The 26295-nt window shown below is 65.7% G+C and overlaps 1 protein-coding gene and 1 long non-coding RNA gene across 8 annotated transcripts in view; both read right to left on the bottom strand.

Annotated features, from left to right (window-relative positions):
• LOC309850933 overlaps positions 1 to 26295 on the bottom strand; it is a 1194231-nt gene that overhangs the window by 434578 nt on the left and 733358 nt on the right. The gene's annotated exons all lie outside the window — the stretch shown is intronic.
• Positions 1 to 26295, bottom strand: part of BAIAP2 (BAR/IMD domain containing adaptor protein 2) — a gene marked incomplete at its 3' end in the record, with an annotated part of 62804 nt that overhangs the window by 10891 nt on the left and 25618 nt on the right. For all 7 annotated transcript variants that reach the window (XM_082705473.1, XM_082705468.1, XM_082705469.1 and 4 more), the window contains exons 4-8: positions 14205 to 14266; positions 13411 to 13482; positions 12733 to 12870; positions 2565 to 2717; positions 113 to 334 (exon numbers count right to left, since the gene is read on the bottom strand). In XM_082705473.1, the coding sequence (XP_082561599.1) occupies positions 113 to 334; positions 2565 to 2717; positions 12733 to 12870; positions 13411 to 13482; positions 14205 to 14266 (647 nt within the window). The remainder of the gene's footprint in view (positions 1 to 112; positions 335 to 2564; positions 2718 to 12732; positions 12871 to 13410; positions 13483 to 14204; positions 14267 to 26295) is intronic.

Genomic DNA, 26295 nt, shown 5'->3' with positions numbered 1-26295 from the left:
AGGGCCCGGTCAGGCGCGGCCGGCGTGGGGACCCCTCACCCCAGCCACCCCGGAGCCGGGGCGGGAGCCGTCTGTCCACACCCAGGAAGCCTGCGGGAGGCCGCACACTCACCCCCACAAACGGGGCCAGCTCAGGGGGCACCGGCAGGGGCTTGGCCCCTGGGATGGGGTCGGAGATGACCAGGCTGGACTTGGAGGCCGACAGGGCGCTGGGGAGGACAGAGCCGTTGCTGGGCACCTGCTGCATCAGCTGCACGGCGCGCTCCGGGATCTTGTTGGGGTCCGCGCACGCCTGTTGCCACAGCGGCAGCTTCTGGGCCAGCAGCTCCTTGCCCTGGAGCGGAGGGAGCAGGACAGCACAGGGTCAGGGCCGGCCACGCAGCGGGGCCACCCCGCAAAGCTACGAGAGTCTGGGCACGCTGCGGACCTCCCCAACCACGCTCCCCGGAGCCCCATGCCTGGTCGCGAGACACTCCCCCTCTCAGGAGGGGCGCACGTGTCTGGCTGACGGCTGCCCCACACCCGGTGGTGCCTCCCAGCCAGAAAGGCCACCTGGAGGTCCCTGAGCCCCGGCCTGGGAAGGAGGCGGGTTGCTGCATTAAGCCAGGTGGTCTTGGGGCCACTAGGACTGAGACAAGACCCAAGGTCCAACCTGAGCAGGGGCTGCCAAAGGAGAGAAAGGAACAGGGCTCATTAGCCGTGCGACAGGCAGACGCTCCAGGGGCCACCACAGGTCCCGGGGAGAGCACCATCCTGGGGTCCCTAGCCGCGGTCAGGCTAAGCTGCGGGAGGGTGCAGGAAGCTGATACCCCAACAGAAGGTACTGTATAGATGCAAGGTACTAGTGGTCCCTGCCCCCAACCCAGGGGCCCAAGAGCCCAGCTGTCCCTTCAGTGTGTGTCAGGGTGTGCCCAGGGCACAGCTAGCCGGACAAGCACAGAGCTTAGCAAAGGATGACGAAGCCACGGGTCTGGCAAGGAATCCCAGAACGAGGGACAGCCGAGTGGGTGCCAGCCTGTGGGTCCCTGGTGTCTGATGCCCACTACATGGGCCTGTCCAGGGTGCGGGGACAGCTGTGCCCTCCATCCTCTGGTCTGCTTGGCCACAGTCGCTGCTGGGCTTGTAGCAGATGGGTCACCTGTGTCCTACTGCAGAGCCTGGAGCTCCCAGGGCAGACTAACTCAGGCAGTCACTGTCCCCAGGGCCTCTGAAGGGACCATGTGGCCCTCACTGCCTCTCCCTGCTTCTGACCTGTGTCTAGGCAAGGAAGGGGTGTCTGAGTGAGAAGTGTGGTAGAAGCTAGACAAAGACCCTGCGAGCAGGCCATGCCCTCCACCACCTGCTGGCTGAGACCAGGGACCAGCGAGACAGGGCCCAGGGCTGGTGCCCTGTTTTGTGATTCAGATCTGATGCGAGCACAGCTCGTCCCCATGTCTGGGGCTGCGTCTGGGGCAGCTTCTGCTGCTACGGCCCAAACCCAAAATGGCACCTGGACCTGGATGAGAGAATTGGTGGACAGCTCTGGGTGGTGGTGGCAAGGCAGGCCCATGGAGACCCAGCACCAAACAGGGGCAGCCCTAGGGCTCCCCCCCCGCCCCGCCTGTGGGGCTGGGATGCACCTGCCAGGGAGATGCTTGCTGCAAGCCTGGGGGGTCCTGCCCTGGTGCCCTGGCCCCTGTGCTTGGGAGGGCTGCATCCAGCTCCCTGGGAGGTCAGCTGTCACCGCGTGCACAGCAGGAGCTGCTTCGGCCCAGACACCATGGCTTTCCCGCTCTCCGTCCCCCCAGCCAACACAGGAGCCCAAGCTCTCCCTGACCTGCCATGGGGCCCGGCTGCCACCAGAGGGCGCCACCAATCCCCGCAGCACAGCCAGGAGTGGGGGTGTGCGGCTGCCCTGCCCTGCCCTGCTTGCACGGCGGGCGCCCCGCCACCGCCCCTGCTCACCTGCCCCAGGGAACCCTCCCAGCTCCCACAGGGGACACAGGTCCCTCCACTGCCCTTGCCTTGCACCTGTGAACAGGCCCTCAGACAGGCCCGGGAGGCAGAGCTGCTCTTGGAGGGAAGGTTGCTCTCCCCTACGCGGCCCTGCCCATGCGGATCTCAGGGCGAGTCCCTTCTCAGGCACACGGGTGGGAACGTGTGTTTACCCTGCCGCTCTGCAGACACCTTTACTGAGGAAGGACGGGAACTCGGTTGCCTAGCCTCATCTGCTGAGCTCTTGGAATGTTCTGGAATGTTCCAGGGGACAGATCTGCTCCCTCCCCAGCTCCTATGCTCTCTGACCAGGGGCTCATCTGGAGCTGCCCCTTCATGCAGGGGACCCAGTGTCCTCTGGATTGCCTAGGAGGAGCTCCCTGGCTCTGCAGCCGTCCCTGAGAAACACCTGCCAAGCCTCAGAGACATCTGCGGCATCTGACCAGTGACCCTCCTACCCGCACGCCATCCCTGGGGGTATCCAAAATGCATGGCATTCCTTTCAACACAGCTCAACAGTGGACACGCCCTGACGGCTACCAGGGAGAGTCCACTTCTGCCCATGCCCCAGTGTGGCCCGCAGAGCTCACCTTGGAGTGGTAGGCGGCGGAGTTCTTGGCCACGGCGCACTGCTTCTCCACCAGGAAGCAGAACCGCCTCCTCTCCTCGGTCAGCGCGGTCTTGTAGCCGTCCGACACGTAGTTCTCCAGCTCTCCTTGCTTGTTGCTGATGGCGTCGATGTACTGGGGGGCAGGCAGCGTGGGGGACGCACATGAGCCGCAGACGGAACAACACAGGACGGTGTCCGGCTCTGGGCGGCCCCCCACCTCCCCCCGGCCCACGGGGCAGGGCATGGCCACAACCTACTTGGACCGAGGAGGCACGGGTGGAGTGACAGTGGGGCAACCCCACGCCCTACTGGGCCCCTGTCCCCCAGCAGCTTGAGTCCCTGCCCCCTGCCCCCTCTGTGCCCAGAAGCCACACACATGTGGACCACGCTGACAATCAGGAGGCCCGGTGGCATCGTGGCCTGCCTCCCCGTGGATCCTGATTCCAGGCATCTGAGACTGCCCCGCGGGTGGCCCACGAAAGCTCGCCTGGCGTGAAGTGCTTGAGAATGACTCATTCACACCCAAGTCCTGCGGGGGTGGGCAGAGAGCGAAGGAGATACTGCTTGGTGCCGGAGCACACGGGAACATTCTGATTTTGCTGGAAACTTGTGGTAATAAAGCACCCTCAAGACTGTAGGCAGCCGTCACAGGGAGGCAGGAGCACCCCAAGCCCTGGCGTCTGCAAAGCCCCGTCGGGGTGTGTGCTGGGGCCCGCGGGGTCCTGGCTGTTTCCCCAGGCAGCCCCTCCCGGCTCCTTCCATCCGTGCCCTGGGGCCACCGCCGACGTGGGGAGGCACTGCAGGGCCCACCCAGTCCCTGTGGTCCTGGGGTCTTTCCTGCCTTGAGGGGCGCCTCCCCCACGGGCTCTGACTCAGCGTGGGTGGGCGGTGCTGAGCTGCGGTGGGCGCTGGGGGAGGCTAGAGGAACAGGCTGTTCCTGCCGCCTCCCTTCCCAGCAGGAAGCTGGAGGCCCAGGACCCGCCTGGGGGTGTGGCTTGTCCCCAACACAGCCGCCAGGGCACAGGCTCAGCTCCTATGGAGTAGCCACACCCCCCAGGGCACAGGCTCAGCTCCCACGGAGTAGCCACACACCCCAGGCAAGGTCTGCCTAGCCACCAAAGGGCGGGGGGGCCCCCACCCTCTGCCCCTGCAGACCACCCAGCTGGCCCCGTGGAGGCGGCTGCTGAAACGGGCCTCCAGATAATAACCCGCTGGCTCCCCACTGCCGGCCCGAGGGCACAGCCTTGAGGAGTGGGCCCTAGGCCCTCACGGGCAGCCTTGGGTTCTGCCGCTGGTGTGCCTGAGTGGACCCAGGGCGGCTCTTGGGGACCAAACCTGCCAGCCTGGGAGAAAAGTCTGAGCCCAGGTAAGAGCCACCCCCTCCCTGCCCTATGGGTTCTCTGCTCTGCTCCCCGCAGCCCTGCGACCTCCCCCCACCCCCCGCCACGCCATTCCCCTGTGCGGCCAGAGGACTTCTTCCTGGTTGTGAAACGTGTGCCTGCCGGCACCTTCCCTGCACTGCAGCTCTTCCAGGAAGGGAAGAGCAAGCCTGGAGACTGGCAGGGCCCCTGAGGGCCCGTGGGGGCCCAGTGGGCAAGGCTGAGCTCCACAGGGAGGACCCCAGCGATGGCTGTGGAAGAGGGGGGCTGCCCAGGGGACCACCTGCACCCGCACCCCCTCCCAGAAGCCCCACAAGGACAAGAGAGCCCAAAGGCCCAGGACAGAACGTGCTCTGGATGGAAGGTCCCGGAAGGGGCACGCACACCCCAGGGCCCCGGTGCCAACATGCTCTGATCTGTGGCCATCCCCCCCCCCCCCCCGGGGCCTGTCAGGGACACGGCTGTGGCCCACAGCAAAGGTGCCTTCCTCGACGCCACGCGCAGGCTCATCAGCTCCGAGCCCAGAGCCCCTGCAGGAGACATTTGTGCAGGTTCCGAAGGGGAGGGTTTAGCCCCCCAGGGAGACCCCCAACCCATCCTCTGCTAGTGCCACCTCGTCCTGTCCCTGGGGGCTGCTCTAGCAGCGGCGGCCCGGCCTGGCAGGGCTTTGGGCTGGGGGGCAGCTGGGCACGGGGACAGTGCACGCCTGGGCGAGAGCTCGCACACGGGATCCCACCGCGGCCTGGCGCAGGGAGGCGGCCTGGAGTGAAGCCACCATGCCCACTGTCACCTAGTGGGGACCCCGAAGGACAGGGGCCACTGTGAATGGTTGGCACAGGACCCGGCAGAAACCAGGACACGGGGCCCCTGGGTCTGCTCGTCCTGAAGGCGCACAGCCCCCGAGGCGGCCACACGGCCTACCCCACACATGGTTTTTGGGTTTTTAGGCTGCAGCGCGGCTGTCGCTGCAGCACACCTGCTCCCAGGAGTGGAGGGAAAGCAGCGTGGACCCGTGCGGTGTGGGGCGCTGGCCTCATTAGCTAGGTCTGCTAGCCTCCCGGGCCGGGGAAGAGAGTGGGGATTTATTTTTAAGATTTCCATTTCTTCGAACAAGCTCTGAAAACGGCCGGGAGCAGCAGGTCTCGGGGCGAGTGGGACTGAGGTGGAGCGTGCGGCCCTGGCAGAAGCTGGCGGGGGGCACCCCGACCCTGGGAACCACATGTCCTGGGAAGCCAGCGGTAGGGCCTTACGAGCTATGCCCCGGGGCAGCGGACAGCTTCCGCCACAGGCCCCTGGGCTGTCCGGCTGCCCTGAGCACCCCAGCCGGGGCACAGCCTCGCCAGCGGGGACACGCGACCCGCACTTCTGTCGAGGAATGCCAGCGGCTTTCCCGACCTCCTCCCGGACGCGGCTTCTTGTGCACAGACCACAGCTTCACTGGGCAGGGCCCGGAAATCTGGGCCAACCGAGCAGTGTCACACTGAGGGGGACGGGAGTGGATGAGCTCCACCCACAGGGTCCGGGCCACGACACCCACACCCCCAAACGCAGAGGAGTGCTGGAGCTCTCCGGCCAAGCGCAGAGGCCATAGTGCGGCCTGGCCCCCCACCTCTGGCGGCTCAGTGGCCGCCTCGGGCAGGCAGGCGGGGGGGCAGGCAGGGGGGCAGGCAGGGGGGCTCTGGGGCCGGCTCCCTCCTCACTCCTGCCTGCCGCCGCCTTTCCCGCTCCCGGCTCCGCGGTGCTATGGCGACCGCACTATAGAAACCCCCGGCTGAAAGCACGTAAGACCACGGGACACTCCCACTTAGTCACCCTGGGCTGCACAGCCCTGTAATCCGAGAAGACAAAAGTGATCAGAACACATGTCTCCTCTCCAAAGCCGCGGTGACTCAGAGGGGGGAGGGGCGGCGCTGGTTTACCCCATCCGTGTGGCTGTGGCTGTGGCTTTCCCACGTTTCTCAAAACCCAACGCTGCCCCTTCGGGTCCTGCAGCTCATGAATGAGAGAGTAGTTTTGGGCCTTCAGCTGCCACTGCTGGAAACCGTTAGTCCCAGGAGGTGACGACGGAACCCCAAGGGCTGTGATGCTCAGGAAGGAATGACAGAAATCTGACCCCCACGTCACATGCCATAACCAGGCCCGTGTCCCCTCTCTGGGGGATGGACCCTGCACCTGAGCACAGAACAGGAATGGCCTCAACCGATAGGGCTGCAGGCGCGGCGGGAGGCCGTGGCTGCGGCGGGGGGCCAGAGAGCAGCTCTGCGGATTGAGGGACCCTCAAAACGCCATTTAAACCCGAGAGGCCAGAGCAAGGCTCAGGGCGGGGGCAATGTGCCGTCCTGCCCATAGGTGCGTGGGCGGGAGAACTGGCTGTTCAGCTCGTTGGGTCCTGGGGTTTCTGTTTTCTGGCAAAAGGGCCCAGGGCTGTCAGCAGATTGGCAAGGAGTCTGTGACTAGGGGACCCCAGCTGCAGTTACCCTACCTAAGTACACTTACATGCCCAGCGTCCCCTGTGCCAAGAGGCCTAGGAAAGAGTTGGAGAACACGGAGCTCCACACCAGGGGGCAGATGCTCTGACGAAGGCTTTAGGTCCACAGATCAGCATGTTCCCAAGACCCAAGGGGATGGGTCTCTGCACACCTGAGTCAAGGCCGTGGGCGTCGCCAGCACTCCCGGACCCACACCACCCAGGCTGGGGCAGGCTCTGCCTGAGGACGTCGCTGTGCCGGGCGACCCTGCTGAGCTGGGAGGGACTCTGGGGCTCCGCTCCTCTGGAGCGCGGAGGGGCTGACCTGTGCCACCCACGCAGCCGTGGCCCGGTGCGGCGGCCCTTGCCTCCCGTGGCCGTGTTCCTGCGGTTCAAGACCCACGCCTGATTTTACGGACTTAGCAGGAAAGAGCATGACGCATCTCCCCAACATTCTCCGTGGTGATCCCGGGTCGGAGCTGAGGCGTGTTCACGCAGAGTGTCGGGAACGACTTAGTTACTACAGGGAACGCTACGAAACCCACAGCTGCTTTCCACGTTCTTCCCGCGCCCAGGTCTGGGTGCGAGGTGGCGAGGGGCACGTGCCCTCCCCCAGGTGGCCTGTCCTGGGAACCTCATGGTCCCCGACGCCACCTCTGGAAACGGGCTGAGAGGAGAGGGTGCCCCGCCGCAGAGGCGCGGCTGACCGTCCACGGAACGCCCTGGGGTGGAGGAGCTTCGGAAAAGAGTGACAACAGGAGGCGCATAAAGGGCTCCAACACCCAGCACAGCGTCAAACTCCGCACGGTAAGGGGACCAGCCTCTGCCATGATCTTTTTTGAAGATCTAAATTATGGTTATTTTGTTTTTGTTTCGTTAATTACACATCCCTTTAAATAGAACAGATTTCCCCCTTTCTCCCACTGCAATCTGGATGTGTGAGCCTTCGGGGACTCGCGCACCCAGGGAGGGGGAGCCACAGTGGCTGAAGGTCCCGGCGAGAGCCTGTGCGCCTGCACAGAGAGGCCTGCCCCACGGCCTCCAGGCTCAGGAACTCACTGGACCTCTGCTCCTGCACAGCCGGCCGGGGCTGCGGGCCTGGGAGGAGGGAGCGGAAGGGGGATCTGGGCCCGGACAGATGTGCGCTGCGCCTCCAAGTACCCCGACAGCCCCGGCTCCCCAGCACCCTCTGCCCTTCCCAGCAGCCAGACCAGCCCGGATCAGGGGGTCCCAGGGCCAGGCTGCCTGAGAACCCCAAATGGCCATGGCCCATTGTGTTCGGGCCAGCAGGCTGGGTCCACACGGCCTGGGTCACTCTGAACATGGGTCTACTCCTCTGTCTCATTTCTTCTTCCTGAGCACTCCCCTCTGCCTCTGGGGTCTTGGTAGCCCCTCCCTCAGTGCACGGACCCCTCACAGAGGTTGGGAGGGACACACTGCTTCCCCGTGACCCTAGCGCACTGCACACCCAAGATGCATCCCGGATTTTCTATCAGTCATGACCCCCTCTTGGGAGACTGAGGTCTACTGCCTATGCTCCATCCTATTCTAGTCAGAGCTGGGCCAGGGCTGGGGACAAACAAAAGCAGACAATGTTAAGGGGCGCCTGGGGGGCTCAGTGGGTTAAAGCCTCTGCCTTCGGCTCGGGTCATGATCCCAGGGTCCTGGGATCAAGCCCCGCATCGGGCTGTCTGCTCAGTGGGGAGCCTGCTTCCTCCTCTCTCTCTGCCTGCCTCTCTGCCTACTTGTGATCTACCTGGCAAATAAATAAATAAAAAATCTTAGGAAAAAAAAAAAAAAGCAGGCGATGTTGTCACCCAGGCCCTACAGGATTTGGTGAGGGGAAGATATGCTACTTCCATACCTAGGACCAGAAGCCCTGGAACCACCAGCTGCCCAGCAGGACTGGCTGCCCTTCAGAATACCCAGAAGCTTTGAGAACCCTAACAGGACCTAACCCTAACAGAACCGTAACAGGCCACGGTGTAACGCTCACACTGTTGTGCCTGGGGGAGGGGACAGAGGTTTGGCAGAGACACCAAGGGCCAAAGGGACAGGGTCACCAAACGAGGCTCCACCGTACCCCACCAGACACACAGCCCGTCCTCCCCTGACCACATGCCCCACAGCGCCCTCCGCACGGACAGGCACTTCCATGGGTGCAGAGGTGGGGGTCTGCAGAGTGGCCTTGGCTGTGGGGACAGCACGTGGTGCCTTCCCTACTTCCAGACGCAACCCTTGTCCTAGTTAGTGCCCCAAATGTCTCTGAGCACCTGTTCCCTGACCTACAATCAGAATCAGTTCTCCTCGCGGAAATCCCAAAACACAGTTTCAATTACCAGCCGTTCTTGAGAACAGCCAGCTCTGACCCAGTCCCGTTCACAGGGAGCCCACCCCAGACGGACAGACGAACGCTCTCCATCTCCTGCCCTCTGGGGGGCGGGTCTGATCAACTTCACCTCCCTCCACCCCAAAGAGCTCCACTCCATGGGCAGGGCCCCCTGCTCTGGCATGGCCTGGCCACCGGCCACCCGACTCCGAGGCTTCACGGGGAGGAGGGGGCCAGGGTGTATAAGGGCCTGTGGCCAGTCGGCCGCTCCAGAGGGGACGAGGCTGCTTGAGGAGCCCCAAGCAATGGCCCCTGCCTGGCGGGCAGCCCTCTCACTCTCCCTGCCCAGTGCTCCGTGCACATGCAGCTCAAGTCCAGGATGAAGGACACGTGGGCTGGAGCCTCTGGCAGACACACAGGGGATCCCAGCAGTCGAATCTCACGAAAGCCCACCCACCGCTCTGCAGCACCGAGCAAACCCACGCCTGGGCCTGCACTCTGGACCCCCGGCCACGATGCCCAGCCCTGAGAAAGCCAGCGCACAAGCTGGCGCGGTCTGGGCATGCCACCTGCCAGCTGCCCAGCCAGAGAAAGACATCAGGGCAGCGGCTCTGCTGCAGCCTGAGGTTCCCCGGGAGGGGCCGCCGTGTGAGTCATGGGCGGGGGGGCCTGCCTCCACCTGCACACACAGCCCCCCCGCCCCGAGAGGGGCTTGCCAGGGAGGAGAGTCCCCAGGAGTGGAGGGGGCAGGCCCTCCGCTGTGCTTGGAGCCCAGGTGACTCCCCTCTCTGGGGTCATTACTCTCTTCTGCGTCAGCCTGAGAGCACGGCCCCAGCAGCCCACACAGGTCAGAAGCCCACCCCCCGCCCCGGCACACCCCCGGCCTCTCCTGCTCTTCCTCAGGGCTGGGGACAAAGCTGAAGCCCCTGCAGCCTGCGCACAGGAAGCGCAGGAATGAAGAGCTCCGACCCCACGCTGCGTGCGGCCGTGGGGATGGCCCGTGGGACTCCGGGAGAGCTGGGGCCGGTGCTTCCGAACACTGAGAAGGAGCCAGCGAGAGGAGGGCCTCACCCTTCCCCACACAAGGGTCTCCAACAGGCCCTTTCCAGGGACTGCCAGGACCTCAGCCCCACTCCTGGTGGGCTCAGTGCACCTGCCCCAGGGAGCAGTGGGGAGGGAGGCTGGCCCCAGCCGGCGGGCTCTGCAAGGCCTCCCGCCACCAGCACCAGTAGCCCCACGTGCCCTGGGACCGGCAGGTGCCAGGGTGGGCGGGCACTGCGGCAAGGCCACCGGGCAGGTCGGCAACACCGACCCCAGACAGCCAGCCAGCGTGTCTCCCGCCAGCTCGGGGCTCTGAGGATGTCCCCACCAGCTTCTCAAAGCTCCACTGCTTCCACGGTCCCTTTGCTTCTGCCCTCAAGAAAGGATACCAAAATCACTGAGCACAAGCTGGCGGTCACTGCGTGGCCACCCCGGGCCGGGCACCCCATGGGACGCACCTGCAGCACAGAACCCAGCCCTCCCTGCGAGGAGTTAGATGCCGTGGGCACAATCACAGTAAAACCGCTGGGTAGTTCTGGGTCCAACGGAGAAGGAAGCTGGGTTTGGCGAAGCAGGAGACGGAAGGGCGGCCCGGAGAGGGGAGTCGGAGCAGGTGCACGGGAGAGGGACGGAGAGCCCTGGTCAGCGTCAGCACAGGAGGACAGAAGCGGGCCAAGGAGCGCCGGGAGCCTGCTGGGACCACAACCCTCGGAGGGGGCAGAGCCGGAGTGCAAATCCAGACCCAACTGTCGGCGCCTCAGAGCAGGGCCAAGGGGAGCAGAGCTGGCGTGAGGCGTCCGTAAGCCGCACAGCGGGGGGATGAGGTCCCGTGCCCAGCAGGAGCACAGGGAGGAGGAGGGGTGAGACCGGGCCATGCTGGAGGTGTGGTGGGGCTCGGTCGGGGGTGACCCTTCGAAGTGGGGAAGACGGTCAATTGCGTGTCTCTGAGAATGAGCCCCAGGAGGCCAGGGCCGCCGAGTCTCCCGACTCTAAGAAAGCAGGTCTCAGGCCCCGCTGCGCAGCTGGAGTGAACCCCGTCGAGGCTTCCACCCAGCCCAGCCATCCTCCCGCCAGACCCCACCCCGGGGCAGACGACCTCCGTGACTTCCACCCTCTAGCGGCCCCTGGCAGAGCTGCCCGGCCCGTCCAGGGCCCGGGCCCACTCAGGACAGCCTCCACGTCTACGGCCGTTAAGGAAGGGAGCACCAGCGTCGGCCGTGCGGACGAACCCTGGGAACCGAGCGGCAGGGGCCCCTGCGGGGACTCGGTCACACACGACACCCAGCCCAGCCGCGGCGCGCACAGACAGGAGGCGGGGTCTGCCTGGGGGGTGGGGGGGTGTCGGCAGGGGTGTCCTCTCTGGTGCGTGGGGACAGCGGCACACCATACAGAGGGCCACACTCAAAATCACCCACTGTCCCTTCCATGACACGTGAACCGGATCTCAAACCTGATGCCAAGCAAAGAAACGAGTGCCTCCCGAGGGGCGCACAAGCTCCCAGCCCCTCCCGGCTGGCGGCGGAACCCTGGACGTGCCAGCCTCGGTGTCCCCGGCACCCCTGCGAAGGAGCCCTGGTGCAAACATGCCTGCACCGAGGGGTTCCTGGCCTCCAGGAGACGGGGGCACTGTTCACGACTGAGATTTTTAGGGAGCAACACTGCAAAAGACATTGTAGGGGCGGGGAGCAAAACAGAGAGGCCCAGAGAAGCGCGGCTTCCCCCGCCCCAGCCTCGGGGCCTCTCCCAGAGCCAGCTGTGCCTGCAAATGCCTCTGCGGACAGTGCCAGGGACACAGGCCTCCAGGGTGATGCCATATCAGGGGCAGTCCCTGGACACAACGGTGGCAAGAATCTGGGGCAAGTCCGCCCGTCCGGCACAGGAAAAGTGCAGGGGGCGGCAGGCAGCTCGGCTCCCCTCCCCAGGCTGTGGGGCTCCGTACGCAGGGTGGCGGGGGGACACGGTCACCTCTACTGCTGCCAGGTCCATGCGCCCCACCCAGTGGGCCCGCTTACCCGCACCACGTTTGGGGAGGATGCAGGGCATGGGCTCCACAGGCACCAGCAACCTCACGGGTGCACCGAGGCACTCAGAGGCAGATGCACGCACATGGGCTGAGAACAGGGGTGCACAGTGCACCTCCAGGCTTGCCAACCTGACAGCCGGCACAGAGGATGGGCCCAGGAGGTAGAGGTTAATGCCTATGCCTGACCCTAGGGGCTCCCCGCACACCCTGAAGCAGCTAAGGAACTGGGCAGAGGTTTTTTTGGTGTTTCCTTTGGAAACAACCAGAATCCTGTTTTCTCTTTCCTTCTTATCTGAGTTCCGTGTGGCCTCAGGCAGTGGCCACTCTGGGCCGGATCTGTGTCAGCCGGCCGAGGCTTCCAGTACATCAGGTGTATCAGGGCCACGCTGTCCTCAATCCCTGGCCCGCTCCGCACATGGTGCCTGCGAGGCTGGGCACCACGGCGAGGGCAGTCCCACCGGGGTGGGCCCCTCCACGGCCTCCTGTGCCATCTGCCTCCTGCCTCTTCAATGGGGCGGCTGGGACACCTGACCGGCCAGCGTCCGCCCACAGAGGCTCCGGGCCCGGTCCTAGCGGTGGGTACGCAGGAATTGATTAGAGGAACAGTCTGATGTCTTTCTCAGAGGCAGAACCCAGAGGTACAGAGCGGGAAGATGTCCTTGAGGTTCCTGCCCCTTTGGCAGCCTTCCGGGGCCTCACCACGGCTCCGAGAGCAGGCCCAGGGCGCCGCAGGCCCAGGGCGCCGCAGGCCCACGCCGCCCCCCGCCGGCTCCAGGACGGGAGGTACTTGCTGCCCCAAGTGCACCAGGAGCACAGAGCCCAGCTCTGCTCAGCCCCACGCAGAGGGCGCCCAGGGGAGCACTGCCTCAATGCTGCGGCCTCAAGGGGGCCCACCGGGGCGAGTCCTACCTGCAGCTCCTTGTCCGAGTACTTCTGCGGGTTCTTGCTGCCCTGGCTCTTCTTCCGCAGCTTCTTCAGCTCGGCCTGGCACTTGTCCAGTGCGTCGCCCTTGCTCCTCTGCTCCGTCTGGTACTTCTTCAGCGCAGCCTGCAGGGCAAAGACCACACAGTGACTGCTGAGCCCACGGCCCTGCCCGCTCCTGCTCAGCGGCAGCCCGGCCTGCGGGCGCCGGCAAAGCCACGGCGGGGAGGGCAGAGCCCGCCCAGGCCTCGCCCTCCCACGCCGCCCCCAGCCGGGGTGCCTCCTGGGAACTCAGGCCACACGCCCCGCAGAGTGTGGCACCTTGGGCCCCTCTGGCCCTGGGGATAGGCGAGGGCACAGGGAAAGGACCCCAAGGCCCCCAGGTCAGACGCGGAGTCTGTGCAGGCTCTCCAAGGGGCAGGGACAGGGCTGTGCTGTCCCCGCCACGGACAGCGGCGAGCTGTGGGGGCGCGGGAGCTGTGCGTGTGGGGCGTCGGACACGCCGGCTTCCCCCACACGCGGCACTCTGTCCCAGGCCGGCTGGCACGGGCAGGGCTGCGGGGAGCCTGCGGGGAGCCTTCTGTGGGAGGCTGGCGGTGAGCTGCCCACCCGGGAGACGCGGGGACGAGGCGAGTGGCGCGGCGGCCCGACGGGGGCGGTACTTACGCTCAGGTACCGGGCGTCCAGCTCCACCTTCTGCTCCAGCTGCGTGAGCAGCTCGTTGTGGAAAGACTTCAGCTGGACACAGAGAGAACATGGAAGGGCCGTGAGCACGACACCGGCCGGGACGGGCGGGGTGGGGTCGGGGGAGGCTCCCAGAAGAGGCAGACGGTCACCGCCACGCCCCGGACGTGGGCCACCCTGAGGAGCAAGGGGCCCGTCGGATCCCTGAGCCCATGACCCTGCACAGAGGCTTGGGGCCTGGGGAGCTGGGAGGCTCCAAGCACCAGCGTGGCACAGGAACCCGGAGTCAGGCTTCCCAGGGCGGGGGTTCGGCTTCCCAGGGCGGACACAGGAGCAGCTCCCCCGTCGCCCCCTTCTCTTCAGCGGGGAAGAGTTTCTCAAGCTGACACGGGCAGACTAGGAGGGGCGAGGGGCCCATATGACCCCTCGCTCTAGACCTGCTGGGTCACGGCCAGGCCTGGACTCTGGGCAAGCGTGTGCTCCCAGGCCTGCCCCCGTGTCGCTGCCGGACCCCTGCGGCCAGCTGACACTGAGACCCTGCGTGGCCTGGGCCCTTTCCTCTCAGGCCCTCCTGGACGGCCTTGGCCCCCCCCGTGGACCAGCTCCCACTGTGTGACTGCCGGCCCGAGTCTGGGATGTGTGCCCGTCTTTCTGAGCGCAGCCACACGGCGATACCAGGTTCCCAAACGGACACGGGAACAAAGCACGCACCTGCCCCTCCCTCCCCTCCGCCCGACCTGCCCCTACGGTTGCCCCTTCCTTCCCCCGGGCCTCACCATCTCTTCCAACTGATTCTGAATCTGCCTGTGCACTTCAGCCATCTGAAAGAGAACGTCTCCTGGAAAGGCCGCGTGGAAGAGAGGAGAGAGAGAAAGGGTCAGGCCGCTGCGCTGCGGTCCCTCCAGCTGCCCGTGGCCGGGGAGCAGGGAGCAGGTGGGCCAGTGCTGGGGCCTGAGCTGTGGGTGACCAGAGGCAGGGCAGAGGGCGCTGTTTCTCCTCGTGACGAGACAGAAGATTCTAGAATAACAAGGGATGCCACTGGGTGACTTCGGGGTGGCGGAGTAGCAGCTGAGGTTCACGACGTTTGCACATCTCAAGCCCACGAGCGAGCCTGTGAGCACACGCACCTCTTACCCTGCGTCCTGCTCCCGTGTGTAGCTGCCAACAACCGCCGTCCCCCCCACTCTGGACCCAGGTGGCACTGGGACCCAACACACTTGCCGCCCGTGCTGCACACGTGGGTTACGTGGGGTGAAGGCAAGATCTGGCTGCAGGCCCCAGAGGCGAGGGGCCGAGGAGGCACCTGAGGGCTGCAGCGCCAGGGGCCTCGCCGAGGGGCTCTGGGGACAAAGAGAGTGCGCCGTCTAGCTCTGCACACATTTCCCGAAGCAGGGACGGGGGAGGGCTCAGCCTCGGTCTTCCTCCTCCCAAAGCTCTGGAAGGTTCCACTCAGCTGCTATCGTGAAGTGTGGCCGCCAGGACCAACAGGTGCGCAGCACTTCCAGCTGCGGCCACGGAGGGGAGGTCGCCACACAGCCCACGACATCAGCATGCTCACCCCCAAGTCAGGGCCCACGGAACAGCAGCTCTAGGCCAGAGGCTGCACAAGGGCCCCCAGCCCTGGAAACCCTCAGGGCTGCCCAGCTGCCCCGCCGTGCTGGTGTGAAGGACCCCCCGCCCCCGGGCAAACGGCTCCATTTCCTCACGCGCAGAAGGAACAGCCGGAACGGGCAGCGGGACGTCACTTGCTTGGCGCCACGCAGAGCTCATGCTGTCCGTGTGCCACGACACGGTGGAACGGGGGCCACTCTGTCCCCGAGGGCGCTCACCCCTGCTGAGCCCCGCGCCTGCGGTGCCGCCCACACCAGCTTGCCCTCTCTGATCACACCTTCCGCTCATGCCTGGGCTCCCTGACCCACAGACCGTTTTGGGGGGCAGCCGCAAGGGGTATCCCAGCAAGGCCACCCAGAGATGGAGACGAAGGCCCACAGCCCTGCACCCTGACCGGGTGGTGTGGCCTTCAGCCGCACAGAGGGTCCCCCAGGGTCACTTTCCCTCCCAAAAGCACCACTGGGCTCTGGGGAGGTCTGCTTCTCCTGGTCACTGGCTGTTCTGCGACGTCCACGGGGCACACTGAGCCCCGGCTGTGACTAGGAGCTGTACAGACGGACCTGTCAATCAGCACAGCCTCGGGGTCCGCCAGACTCCCCTGCAGGGGCCCGAGCTCTGCTGTTCGAACCTCAGTGCCCCGGATGTGTCCCCAGACACCTGCTCTGCCCCAGAGAGATGCATAGATTTCTGTCAGGGTCAGGGGACGGGGGAGGGGACTCCACACGTCCTAAGGAGCCGACTCCCTGGGCGGTTGGGACCCGGTGTCACGCCGCAGACGGTGTGCGGCTGACATGTGCCTCCTCAGCCGGCCTTCAGCCCAACTGCTGCAAAGACACCCTCAGGCCTGCTGCTCGGGTAAGTACAGACCCCCAGGGCCTGGCCTGCGGGCAGGCCTGGGATGGAGGGGAGGCACCCCTGCTCCAGGGAAGGGCCAGTGCCCTGGCCACAGAGTGTGAGTGTGTGGGGGTGTGAGCGTGTGTGAGCACGTGCCCCACGGACACCGGCAGCTCCAGGCCCGACACGCCTGGAGGGAGCGGAGGAAGGGACACGCACGAGCAGGGACAGCCGCCAGGAGCTGTGCACAGACCACCCAACGTGGTCGTGGAGCCTACGGCACGGGCCGCCCCAGACGCCCGGGCTGCAGCTGGGGAACGCCCGTCGGCGCCCTGTGCTCTGGGAAGCCGCTCCGGTCCTGCTCCCAGTGTGGGCCGGCCTGACGGCACCGCAAGACGGGGCAGGGCAAGCACAGATGGCCCTGGGAAGAATGCCCTGCCTCTGCCGTGGCTTCCTGTGCTCAGGTCAGAGCACCAGCACACGTGGTCAGCGGTCAACTGTGTGCGGCTGAGGGAACGTGAGCAGACCAGCCCTGCAGGAGAGGTCGCACCTCCCCTGGGCTGTCCTGGCCTCGTCCCTCCTCCTACCCGATCCCGACTCCGGGACCTTGATGTGGGAGCGAAGAGCCCAAGAGGGACGGGGACACGAGGTGACAGGAGGGGCCCGATCGCCGGCCTTGGCGGAAGGGAAGCCACTGAGACAAGAAGAGCGAGTGGCCACTGGCCAGGGGTTCCTGGGGACGAGGCCAGGCCGCTGTCACCCTGCCTGCGACAGAGCCCCAGTCTGGTGTGTGCGGTGGGGATGCGTCCCGGGTAGCTGGACTACAGCTGTAGTAGCTGCCCACAGCAGGCCCCGACCCACAGGTCCAAGCCCTGAATGTCCAGAATCTAAGACCCAAGAGGGCAGCATCAGCTTGATTCTGCCTCTCTACGCTTTTGGCCTTCTGGAACTTTCCCAGGACACACACTCACCACTCTAAGGTGGGGAAAACATCTGGGGTCTTGTTTGTGGTACAGGGGACTTGCTGTGTTGAGGGCCCTGGACCCACCTTCTGGCCCTCTGCCTGCGGGCATCTGGGAATTGGTTAAGCCGAGGCCAAAGGGGCGCAGCACCCACATGGCACGAGGTCTGGCCAGCCTGGGGAACAGCCCAGAATGCGGCCCTCACACCCATCCTCTGCCCCCCCAGCCCTCGTGAGGGCCATCAAGTCCGGGAGTAAGACACCGGAACAGGCTGTGGCCCAGCACAGTCTCCCCGCGGGGACGACTCCCACGGCATCGGCCATGCTTCGGGCCCCGACACAGTTAAGTCAACAACAGGATCCAATGAATAAACACGTATTTCCTGAAAAGTCTGGCGCGACTGGCTCAGGGAGGGTGCCTGAGGAACGCTAAGAACCCCGCGGAAGAGCCATCGCTTCAGCAGAGCAATTCCTCACGTCCAGAAAGTGGCCACTGCACCCCCGGTGGCCGATGCGTCAGAAGCACCCGGCGTGTCCCCCTGCCGCTGGCTGCACCGACGGGCCCGGCTCCCCCGCCAGCCCGCGGCTGTGCCGTCGGTCACACAGCCCGTGCGCACACTCAGCTCTGAGCTGCAAACCCACGGCTGCACAACCAGCCCACACAGTCAATTTTTAAACTGCGTTTCACAAGCAGCTGCTAGAAGCCATATGCTCACGAAACGCGCGGGGTGCTGGGAGGAGGGGAGCCAGCCCCAGCAGGCACTGGACCCCTGGGGGCGCAGCTGGGCGCCCTGAGCTGGCTGCAGGGGGCAAGGGGACAGCCATGCCCGCACGACACTCCCCGAGAGACACGGAGAGCCCGGCGTCCGCACTAGCGCTCACTCGTCCCCTTCTCCGCGGTGCTTTCCGGGTCCGGAAGGCCCGGACGGTCCTGAGCACCAGTGAGCCGGCTGGGGCTGTGTCTGATTTCTGGGTTCCGTGACTCTCTCCGTCCCATCTCCCCCACATGAGGGACAGCACGGAGTGGGGGCCGCCTCCCGGGAAGGAGACCGCAGGCTGTGCCCCGGCCTCCTCTGAGCACAGACGCATGGGCCCGGGGGCATCCACGTCCTGGGTTCACAGCTCTGGCGGGCCGTAAACTTGAAAAACCGGGTCTGAGGTGGCAGCCCCAGCGCGGCGCTGCCGGAGCAAACAGCAGAGGGCCGGGCGACTCTGCCCCGGAAACACCACCTGCAGGAAGCGCCAGCGCTCCAGAGAGCGTCTGCAGAGGGTGCCAGGCGGCAGGTGCCCACACCCAGGGCGCAGCAGGCGCTGGGAGGGCAGTCCTGCCACACCCGGGGCTAGTGAGTCAGCAAACCCCGAGGCCTGGTCGCCCTGTCGGAGCCGGGGGGACCCGCAGGCCCAACAGCACACAGGTGCGGAGGACAATGTGTGGGAGAAGGGCCGAAGGCCGGGGGACGAGAGAAGAGCCGCCCCTGCGTCCTCGCCAACCCTCCCGCCAGCTACTGACCCTGCCCGTCCTGCAACCAGGTCAGCGGCGAGCCACCCCCGCCACTGGCCCCTCAGCCTGGAGATTTAACGTTCCGGGTGCTCTCTGGAGCCTCGGTCCTCTCCGGCGCACACACGGCCATGCCCGCCCCCAGGAGCAGCAGGGGCCGGGCAGCCAGCACACGCACGTGCGCATCCATGCACGCACAAGACACACACACGTGGGTACACACACACACGCAAAGGTGCCTCCACACATACGTGCACATGTACATGCTCAGGCACGCACACACAGAAACACACTCGCACATGCACGCACACACGCTCAGGCACGTGCACATGCGCGCACACACACGGAAACACTTGCGCACACACATACATGTACACACACACACACGCAGACATGTACACTCAGGCACACACGCTACACTTGCTCACAGACACGCGACGAGCGGCTCCCCTCAGCACAGCCCCCTGTGGGGCGTGAAGGCAGAGGAGCGCCCGCCCGTGCTTCCGCCGGTGCTGGCTCTCGGGGCTAACTCAGGACAACGGCCGGATGGTCAGGACCCACCTGGAGCCTGAGCGTCTGGACACATCCCCGTGCTGCGGAGGAGGGGCTGGGGGCCAGGCAGCCACCTGCGGGAGGGTGGGGGCGGTCCTCGCGGGAGAGCAGGCGCTTCTGCCAAACCCTGGGATCCCAGCAGGAGGCGGCACCGGGGGTCGGTGATGCTGCTTTCACCGATTCCACTCCACTACACACAAATTCCCCACCGACCCTCAAAAACTCACACTGGTCCCGGCAGGAACCTCGGAGCCGGGCAAGCAGAGAGGGCCCCGGCGGGCCCCACAGGGTCAGGAGCTGCGCCCCTGGGGACCGAAGGTTCGCACTGAGGAGAGAAAAAGGCAGAAACAAGGGGCCCGCCGCACGGAGGAGCGTGGGCGACACGGGAACGCGGAGCCTGGCCGCACCCGCAGGACGGGAAGGGGGCCCACGCCGCGCAGGAGAGCCGGGCAGGCCCGAGGCTCCCCGGGGGGCCCTGGAGAGCCGAGAGGGGGGTCCCACTTGGGGCAAGAACGGAACCGCGGACAGGACAGTGCCCGCCGGCACCGCCGTGTCCTGGGAGCAGGTGCACAGAAGCATCGGCCACGCATCCCAGGGTGTTTTGGGAACCAAGACAAGGACGGCGTGGAGGGTGGGCTGCTGGGGACCCCAGAGCAGGACGCGGTGAGCTGCTCCCGTGTGTGCAGCGTCGCAGGACCACACAGGCGATGTCGCTTAGAACCAGGAAAACCTTCCCGTGTTTCCCCAAACTGAGCTCTTTGGAAAAAGAAGAAAAGATTCCAGAAAACTAGAAACAAGTACACATACCCAATTTTTGAACGTTACAGAGTCTGCAGGGCTCCGGCCGGTGTCTGCTCGTGAACCGGCCACAGGCGATGGTGACTGGCTCACAGGCCGGCGCCTGCGGTCGTCTGCGGTCAGGCATCCCCGGCCGTTCAGTGAGCACTGCTCTGTGCCAGGTGCCGCCCAGGGGACGCGGTGACCAGAGGCTTTCCTCGTGACGCCCCAGCGCTCTCCTGGGATGCGCAGATGCAGACGATGGGCCCTGCAGGTCTGGGAAGGAAGGCCGCCGACAGCGGGGCCACTCAGGGTGCTCAGAGAAGGCCACGAAAGTCTGTGGGGCTGGCAGCGGACAGGGACGCAGCCTTGTGGGTCCCAGGGCTCCTGGTGGCCACCACGGGGCCCGGAGACCACAGCACAGTGAACGGCCGGCAGCAGGGAGAACTAACTGCCTGGCAGCTTCTCCGAACCCAAGACCAGCACCGGCGCAGCCTCGCCGCCCGTGGGAACCAGAGGCGCGAGGCGGCCCCCACCCCTGCGGCTGGCTGGCTCCTGGATGCCCGTGTGGGCTTCAGGAAGGCCTGAGGGCACAGCTGAGGCCCATTTCACAGTCCCACACCCAGATGTTCCCACTGGTGGCCCTGGGTAAGCACAGTGCAAACTGCCGGGCCACCAAGAGGGCCGCAAGCCATGGCTTCAAGTGCGTCTGCTCTTCCCCGTGGCCTGGAGCACACACTCTCCTCCCGGCCCGACCCTCCCCACCATCCCGAGGTCGTAAGAATAACAAACACCCCCCCAGGTCCCCTGGGCCTCAGTGTTTCGCCGAATCTGCTGTAGTGTCCAGCTCTTCTGTGTGCACACGCGTGTCCTGCTGAACCTGAACCCGGGGGACATGGCCGCAGCGTGCCAGCCTGCGCGCTCTGAGACGTGGGCCTGCCGCGCCCACGAGGAAGGCAGACCCCTCCCCGCAGCAGCCCGGGAAGGCCGGCAGCCGCCCGTGGGCCCCTCCCCAGCCCGGACGGCAGGCCCCTCGCGCTTCTCTCCGTTAGGACCTCTGCGTTCTGTCCGTCTGAACGCGGCTCCGAGCACTGGCGCTGCTGGGCCTGCACGGCTCACAGGCAGGCGCCCGGGAACGTGCAGGGTGGTGCTGGGACGCGTGCCGGGCTCCCTGGGCGCTGGGGTCTTCGTCTGGATCTACACGGCCCTCCCACGCCTTCACGACACTGACATTTGTGAAGATTCAAAAAAAAAGCTTTTTTCTTTTTAAATTTTTTTTTTTTTTTTTGCAGAAGATACGACGTGTTCTTAAAACCCTCAAAGGACCAGAAGCGGAGAGGGAGCGGGAATCTGGCAGACTGGCGAAAACACGGGTGCGGGGGGCGTGGGGCTGGAGTCTAGACGGTGTTCCGTGTGTACCCACGACAGCGGGACAGGGCCAGCGTTCTCCTGAGAGCCCCCCCCAGAGCCACTCTGCAGGTGCCTGACCCCCAAGACGTGAGGATGGCTTGTCAGCAGGGTGTGAGGGAACGCCCCATGGAGGCTTAAACAAGGACCCGTTTTTGCCAGCGCCACGCAGGCCTGAGGACACCAGCTTGGGGACAGCTCTCACAAAGGGGGCCCGAGGCCTGAGCGGACCCCACCGGGCAGGTGAGCAGCTTTGTGTGGAGGAGCGGCCGCCGGAGGCCAGGGCTGTGCGTGGCCGCTGGAGGGTCCCTGAGCATCACCCCCACAAGGGCATCACCCCCACAAGGACGGGTGCCGTAAAACCCGACGGATCCAAGAAACAGAGAAGTGGGGACTCCACGTGGCGGCGGCCGAGGAGGGCAGTTTCTTTCTTTTCGTTCTGGTTAGTTGAGGTCCAGGATAAGATTAGTCTCACATGTACGAAGCAGTGACTCAGCACTTGCAGACGTGAGCCGGGGCCGTCCGGACAAGCGGCCTCCGAGTCCCCGTCACCTGCCCCCCACCTCCCCTCTGTAACTGTCAGCAAGCTCTCCGTGGAGAGTCTATTTCTCAACTTGTCTCTTTTTCTCCTTTGCTCGTTTGTTTCCTAAATTCCACGTGAGCGAGAGCACGGGGCAGCTTCTCGGACGGACACGACTCGCTCGGCACGACACCCTCCAGCTCTGCCCCCTTTGTGGCAAACGGCTGGACCTCACCTTTCTCACGGCCGCGGAACGTTCTGTCGTGCACGGATACCGCGGCGCACACCCGCATTGCCACCATGGTTCGGCACAGGCCTTGCCCCAGGGACAGGGCCAGGGACACGCTGGCCTCTGCGACCAACAGCGACAGTGATAGCACGGGACCCTCCATGCACACCCTCCCCCTAAGCAGGAGGACGACGGTGCTTGAAGCACTTAGGGAACAGGCAAGATGGGGGGGAAGGCCCCGCGGGGGGCCGGCGTTCAGTCCCCGTGGGGCCAGGCCGGTGCCCTGGCTGGACCACTAGACACTTGTGGGCCACGGGTAGGTACCATGGGCGGCCTCTTCCCTCCTGCTCCTGACACCCCTCACCCCCAGTGACCAAGTCAGGGCCCGGAGGGGTCTTCCCTGCCACGCCCGCCGGCCTGTCTCCGTGCCATGGCAGGAAGTCCCCCGCGGGTCTGACTCTGGCTGTCACAACAGCATAGGGCCCTGCAGACGAGAGGGGCTGGGCACGGGGTGTGGGGAGCCCGGGGGAGCCGATGCCACAGGAAGGGGGGATCTTCAGGAGTGCTACAAATGGGTGGGGAGTGACAGGCCAGGCGCCTGGCCCACCAGCCCTCAGGAAGACCAGCATTCTCAGACCACGAGGGCTCCCAGCGGGCACTCAGCTCCCAGGAGGGGCGTCCAGAGGCACGGGACCCGCAAATGTGAGGCCTGGGACCCGAGTCACGCCGCATCTCATCTGAGGGTCTCCCTCGGGCTGCCACAAACCCTCCAGTTGAATCCCATAACCTGCTGGCCTGTAGTCAGCGGACAGTCGAGCCTCCCTCAGCACAGACAGGCCCCCAGGACAAGCCGGGACTGGTTCTGGGGGAGGGCCCTGCACATACCTGCTACCCCCTCCCAGGGCACCGGGGGCTGGCACGGAAGGCCTGGGAAGAGACATGGGCCACCTGCCAAGGCCCCCACCCCAACCCCAAGCGGCCATATGCCTCCCTCCCAGGGGGCAGCCATGCCCCAGCAGAGTCAGACGTGACCCCATGGCAGACGCAGGAAGGGCCCTGGGCTGCAGGCGCTGCTCTTGAAGGCCAAAGCCCCCCAGGGCCCCGGTGGGCCACCACACTGCGGAGGCTTGTGCTTCTTGGCACTGAGGCCACACGGACCACCACAGGGTGCGGGGGAAGCACGATGGACCTAGGGGCCACGAAGCATGATTAGAGAGAGCTGCTCTCATGTAGAGCGTCTGGCCAGGCCAGGGCCGCCGAGGGGGCCTCGCTTGGGGAGCCTGAGGCCAGGGAGGGCAGAGGGCGTGGAGCCCGGTGAGCCCACCCGCGGGTGCCCCCGGGACAAGCGTGTGTTGTTCATCGGTCAGGCCCCGGGGAATCCTGGGATCCGGCTGGGCTCTCCCGGGCTGAGATGCAGAGTCTGGGGAGCAAGGGCCGCGGCAGCCATAGGCCCGCCGGGACCCCAACCCCGCCTGGGCCCCGCCACCAGCCCCCAAGAAGCAGAGCTGGGACCGAAGCAGCTACGACTCTGTGGCCATGGGACGGTGTGTGCGCCCCGCTGGGGCGGGGAGGGGGGTCTGCTGACCGTCTCTGCCTCCCGCTGGGACAGCCACATGCCAGAAGAGTCCTCAGAGCCCCACAGGGTGCCGGAGGGTACTGGCGAGGAGCGTGACCTCCGTCCGGTGACTCCGCCTCCAGCCTGGTCTGCCCAGAGCTGCACAGACCCAGTGGAGGGACACACTGTCACTACTCGGAGACCACGGTCTTCCCTGCGGTCTCGAGTGCCCACCAAGGACACCAAAAGCTCATGTCTCTGGTATGTCATTTCAGGAGGGCTCCGAGCCAAGGGGTCAGCTGCTCACACTCGGCAGGGAACACACACCACCTTCTGGAGCCTTCTGAAGCAAATATCCATAATGCTCAATTATTCTGGGGGCTTCCAGAGCGGAAGGCAGCTCCGAGAGCTAATTAGCATATGCGCGAACAAGACACAAATATAGAGCTCTGGTATGGAGAGGACAGACAGCGGCGGGCCTGAGGGGGCTGCGCTGTGAGGCCACGGCGATGGGACGTGGAGTTTGGACAGCACCACGGGGACCCGACCCACCCCCACCCCCGGATCCGTGGCCAACACCACCCTCTCCGCCGGCCTCGGAGCCACCAGCTCCTCCCTGGGAGAAGCGGCTTCTTCTCCTGCTCACAAAAAAGGAAGAAAACAGTTGGTGGGGGGGAGGGGCAGGGCAAGAGAAAAATCGATGGCTGTGTTGTCATGGCGATGACAGCCGGTCCTCCCGTGCACTCTGCTGAGGCACATGAGACCGCACAGCCCCTTCCCACAGTCCGCGCCTGGGTGTGGGGCCTCCAGGCAGGGGCAGAGGTGAAGCCGACCCTCGGGGCCCCTCCAGCCGGCCGGGCTGCAGGTCAGGTCCTGGGCGGGCGTGGGCCCCACCTGGAGTCCAATCAGATCTCAGGATCTCAGCGGCCTGGGGCCTCCACGGGTGTGTCCTCTGGGGGTCCCCAGGATGGCAGAGGGGCGGCCTCAGAGGGACAAGCCAGGGCAGGAGGATGTGCAGGCGTCGCCCGCCAAAGACATGCTTTGTCCTGGTCCGCGGGGGCGGGCAGGGGGCTTGGTGGGAGCTCCACGTCCATTCTCTTCTCCCCGCAGACCCCACGGCATGGGCACAGGAAGACATCGGCAGCCACCGCGAGGAGGCTGAGGGGAAGCCCCCACACAGCCGCCCCCCCGCCACCGCATGTCCCACGGGGCTCACCTCCAGCAGGCTCAGCGCCTGCCAGTCCCGTCTTGCACCTGCCTGGTGTGACTTGCCAGGAGACGCGCGTGTGCACAGAGCCGAGAGTCTCGGTCTATGTTTCCCCCCAAAGCAGACACCGGTGACCAAGGTCACCTGGGAGAGGGAGCCGACACCAGGTCACAGGAGGCCACCTACCCTCATCAGGACAGGACAGAGCAAGACCAGAATGGCTCAGACATCCCCAGTGGTCACCCAGAGCCCCGGCCTAGTGCCAAGCAAAGATGCTGCTGTGAGCCCCTCATGGGCCCCCACCAAGGACCCTCCCTCGTCCGTGAGTGACAGTGGCTCTCCACGAGCCTGCCTGTCCCGCTACCTTGCTAACTGCCCAGGCAGGTATTGGCTCTCTGGACAGCTACTTCTCAAGCACTGACTTGCTGGAGCTCATGCAAGACGCACACAGACGTAGGCGACCCGCAGAGGACTGGGCATCCGTACACAAGTCGCCACGGTCAGGATGTCACAGCTCCCGACGTGCTGCCCTCTGCCAACGCCAGGGACTCCAGGCACCCACACCCCCCAGGGCTGGCACCCGGGGGAGGGGTGGAGACCTGTCTCCCAGGCTCCCGAGCCAGCACCTGCACCAGCCCTGGGGCCACCACACTGCGGAGAGTTCTGCCCCAGCGAGAGAGCAGAGCGCGAGAGCAGGGAGCTGCTCTCCTCAGACGCTCCGGGGCACGTCTGGGGGACACGCCCAGCTCAGCGCAGGCGCTCTACTGCGCCTAGACTGGCGGGGCACGTGGTGGGGTCATGGGACAAGGTCCGGGGGCCAGACTGGCTGTCATGGGAGAGCACCGGGCCCCGGGGTCCGGGGCTGGCCTGGGCATGCCACTGCAGGGAGGGGTTTACGAGGCTCCGCAAGCTTCCCGCGGCAGGCCAGGGCAGGAACAAGCTGACAGCAGGCCAGGCCAGGTCCTCACAGACCCTACCCAGCCCCGTCACCCCAGAAAACGGGCTCAGGACCGAACTACGGCTGAAGGCCCCTCTTTGCTCCTTCTAAGCAGGAACCCCGGTAACCCCGCGAGAGGACCCTGGGTCCCCAGCCTGTCCTCAGGAGATCCAGCCGTGGACTGCTGTGCCCCACTGTCATTCCTGCCCTAGAGCAGACCCCTGGTTGTCAAGGGACAAGGAAACGTGCTGGAAGACCTCTCCTGCTCTCGCCAAAGCCACTGCTAACAAGACAGGGATCCGATTAGGACCTTTACTAACGTCTCCGGGCAGAGGCTCAGTCTAGGCCCTAACACCCTCACCAGGGTGGGCTAAGCGAGTACCCTGGAGGCCCCCAGGGGGAAAGCAGGTCGTCTGAGCCCAGGGGACCCTGAAAATGGACCCCCCCCAAGACCACCCCAGCCCCAAGGCCTGGGCTGCCAAGCAGGACCGAGGGAACACAGCTGAAGACAGAAAGGCCGTGCCACCAGCTCCCAGGCCGGCTTCGACCGTTCTCATCCACACAAAGCTGAGCAGGAGGACAAAGTCCAGGAATCCACCAAGGGCCGTCCGGGATCAAGCTCTGACAGAGCCCCACGGCCCAGGAAGGCCAGAACAGCACGGTCCTGACCTCTGGGGTTGCTCGGCCGCTCCTGCCCCAGCCACTTCTTCACGGGCCAGTGGAGGGGGTCTTGGTGTCAGCCGGGAAGGGGAGGGAAAGGCAGGATCTCGGCATAAAGG

The sequence above is a fragment of the Mustela nivalis genome, assembly GCF_964662115.1.
Source record: "Mustela nivalis genome assembly, chromosome: 17".
Taxonomy (NCBI): Eukaryota; Metazoa; Chordata; class Mammalia; order Carnivora; family Mustelidae; genus Mustela; species Mustela nivalis.
The sequence above is the reverse complement of the archived record's forward strand: the minus strand, read 5'-3'. Positions and strand labels throughout refer to the sequence as shown.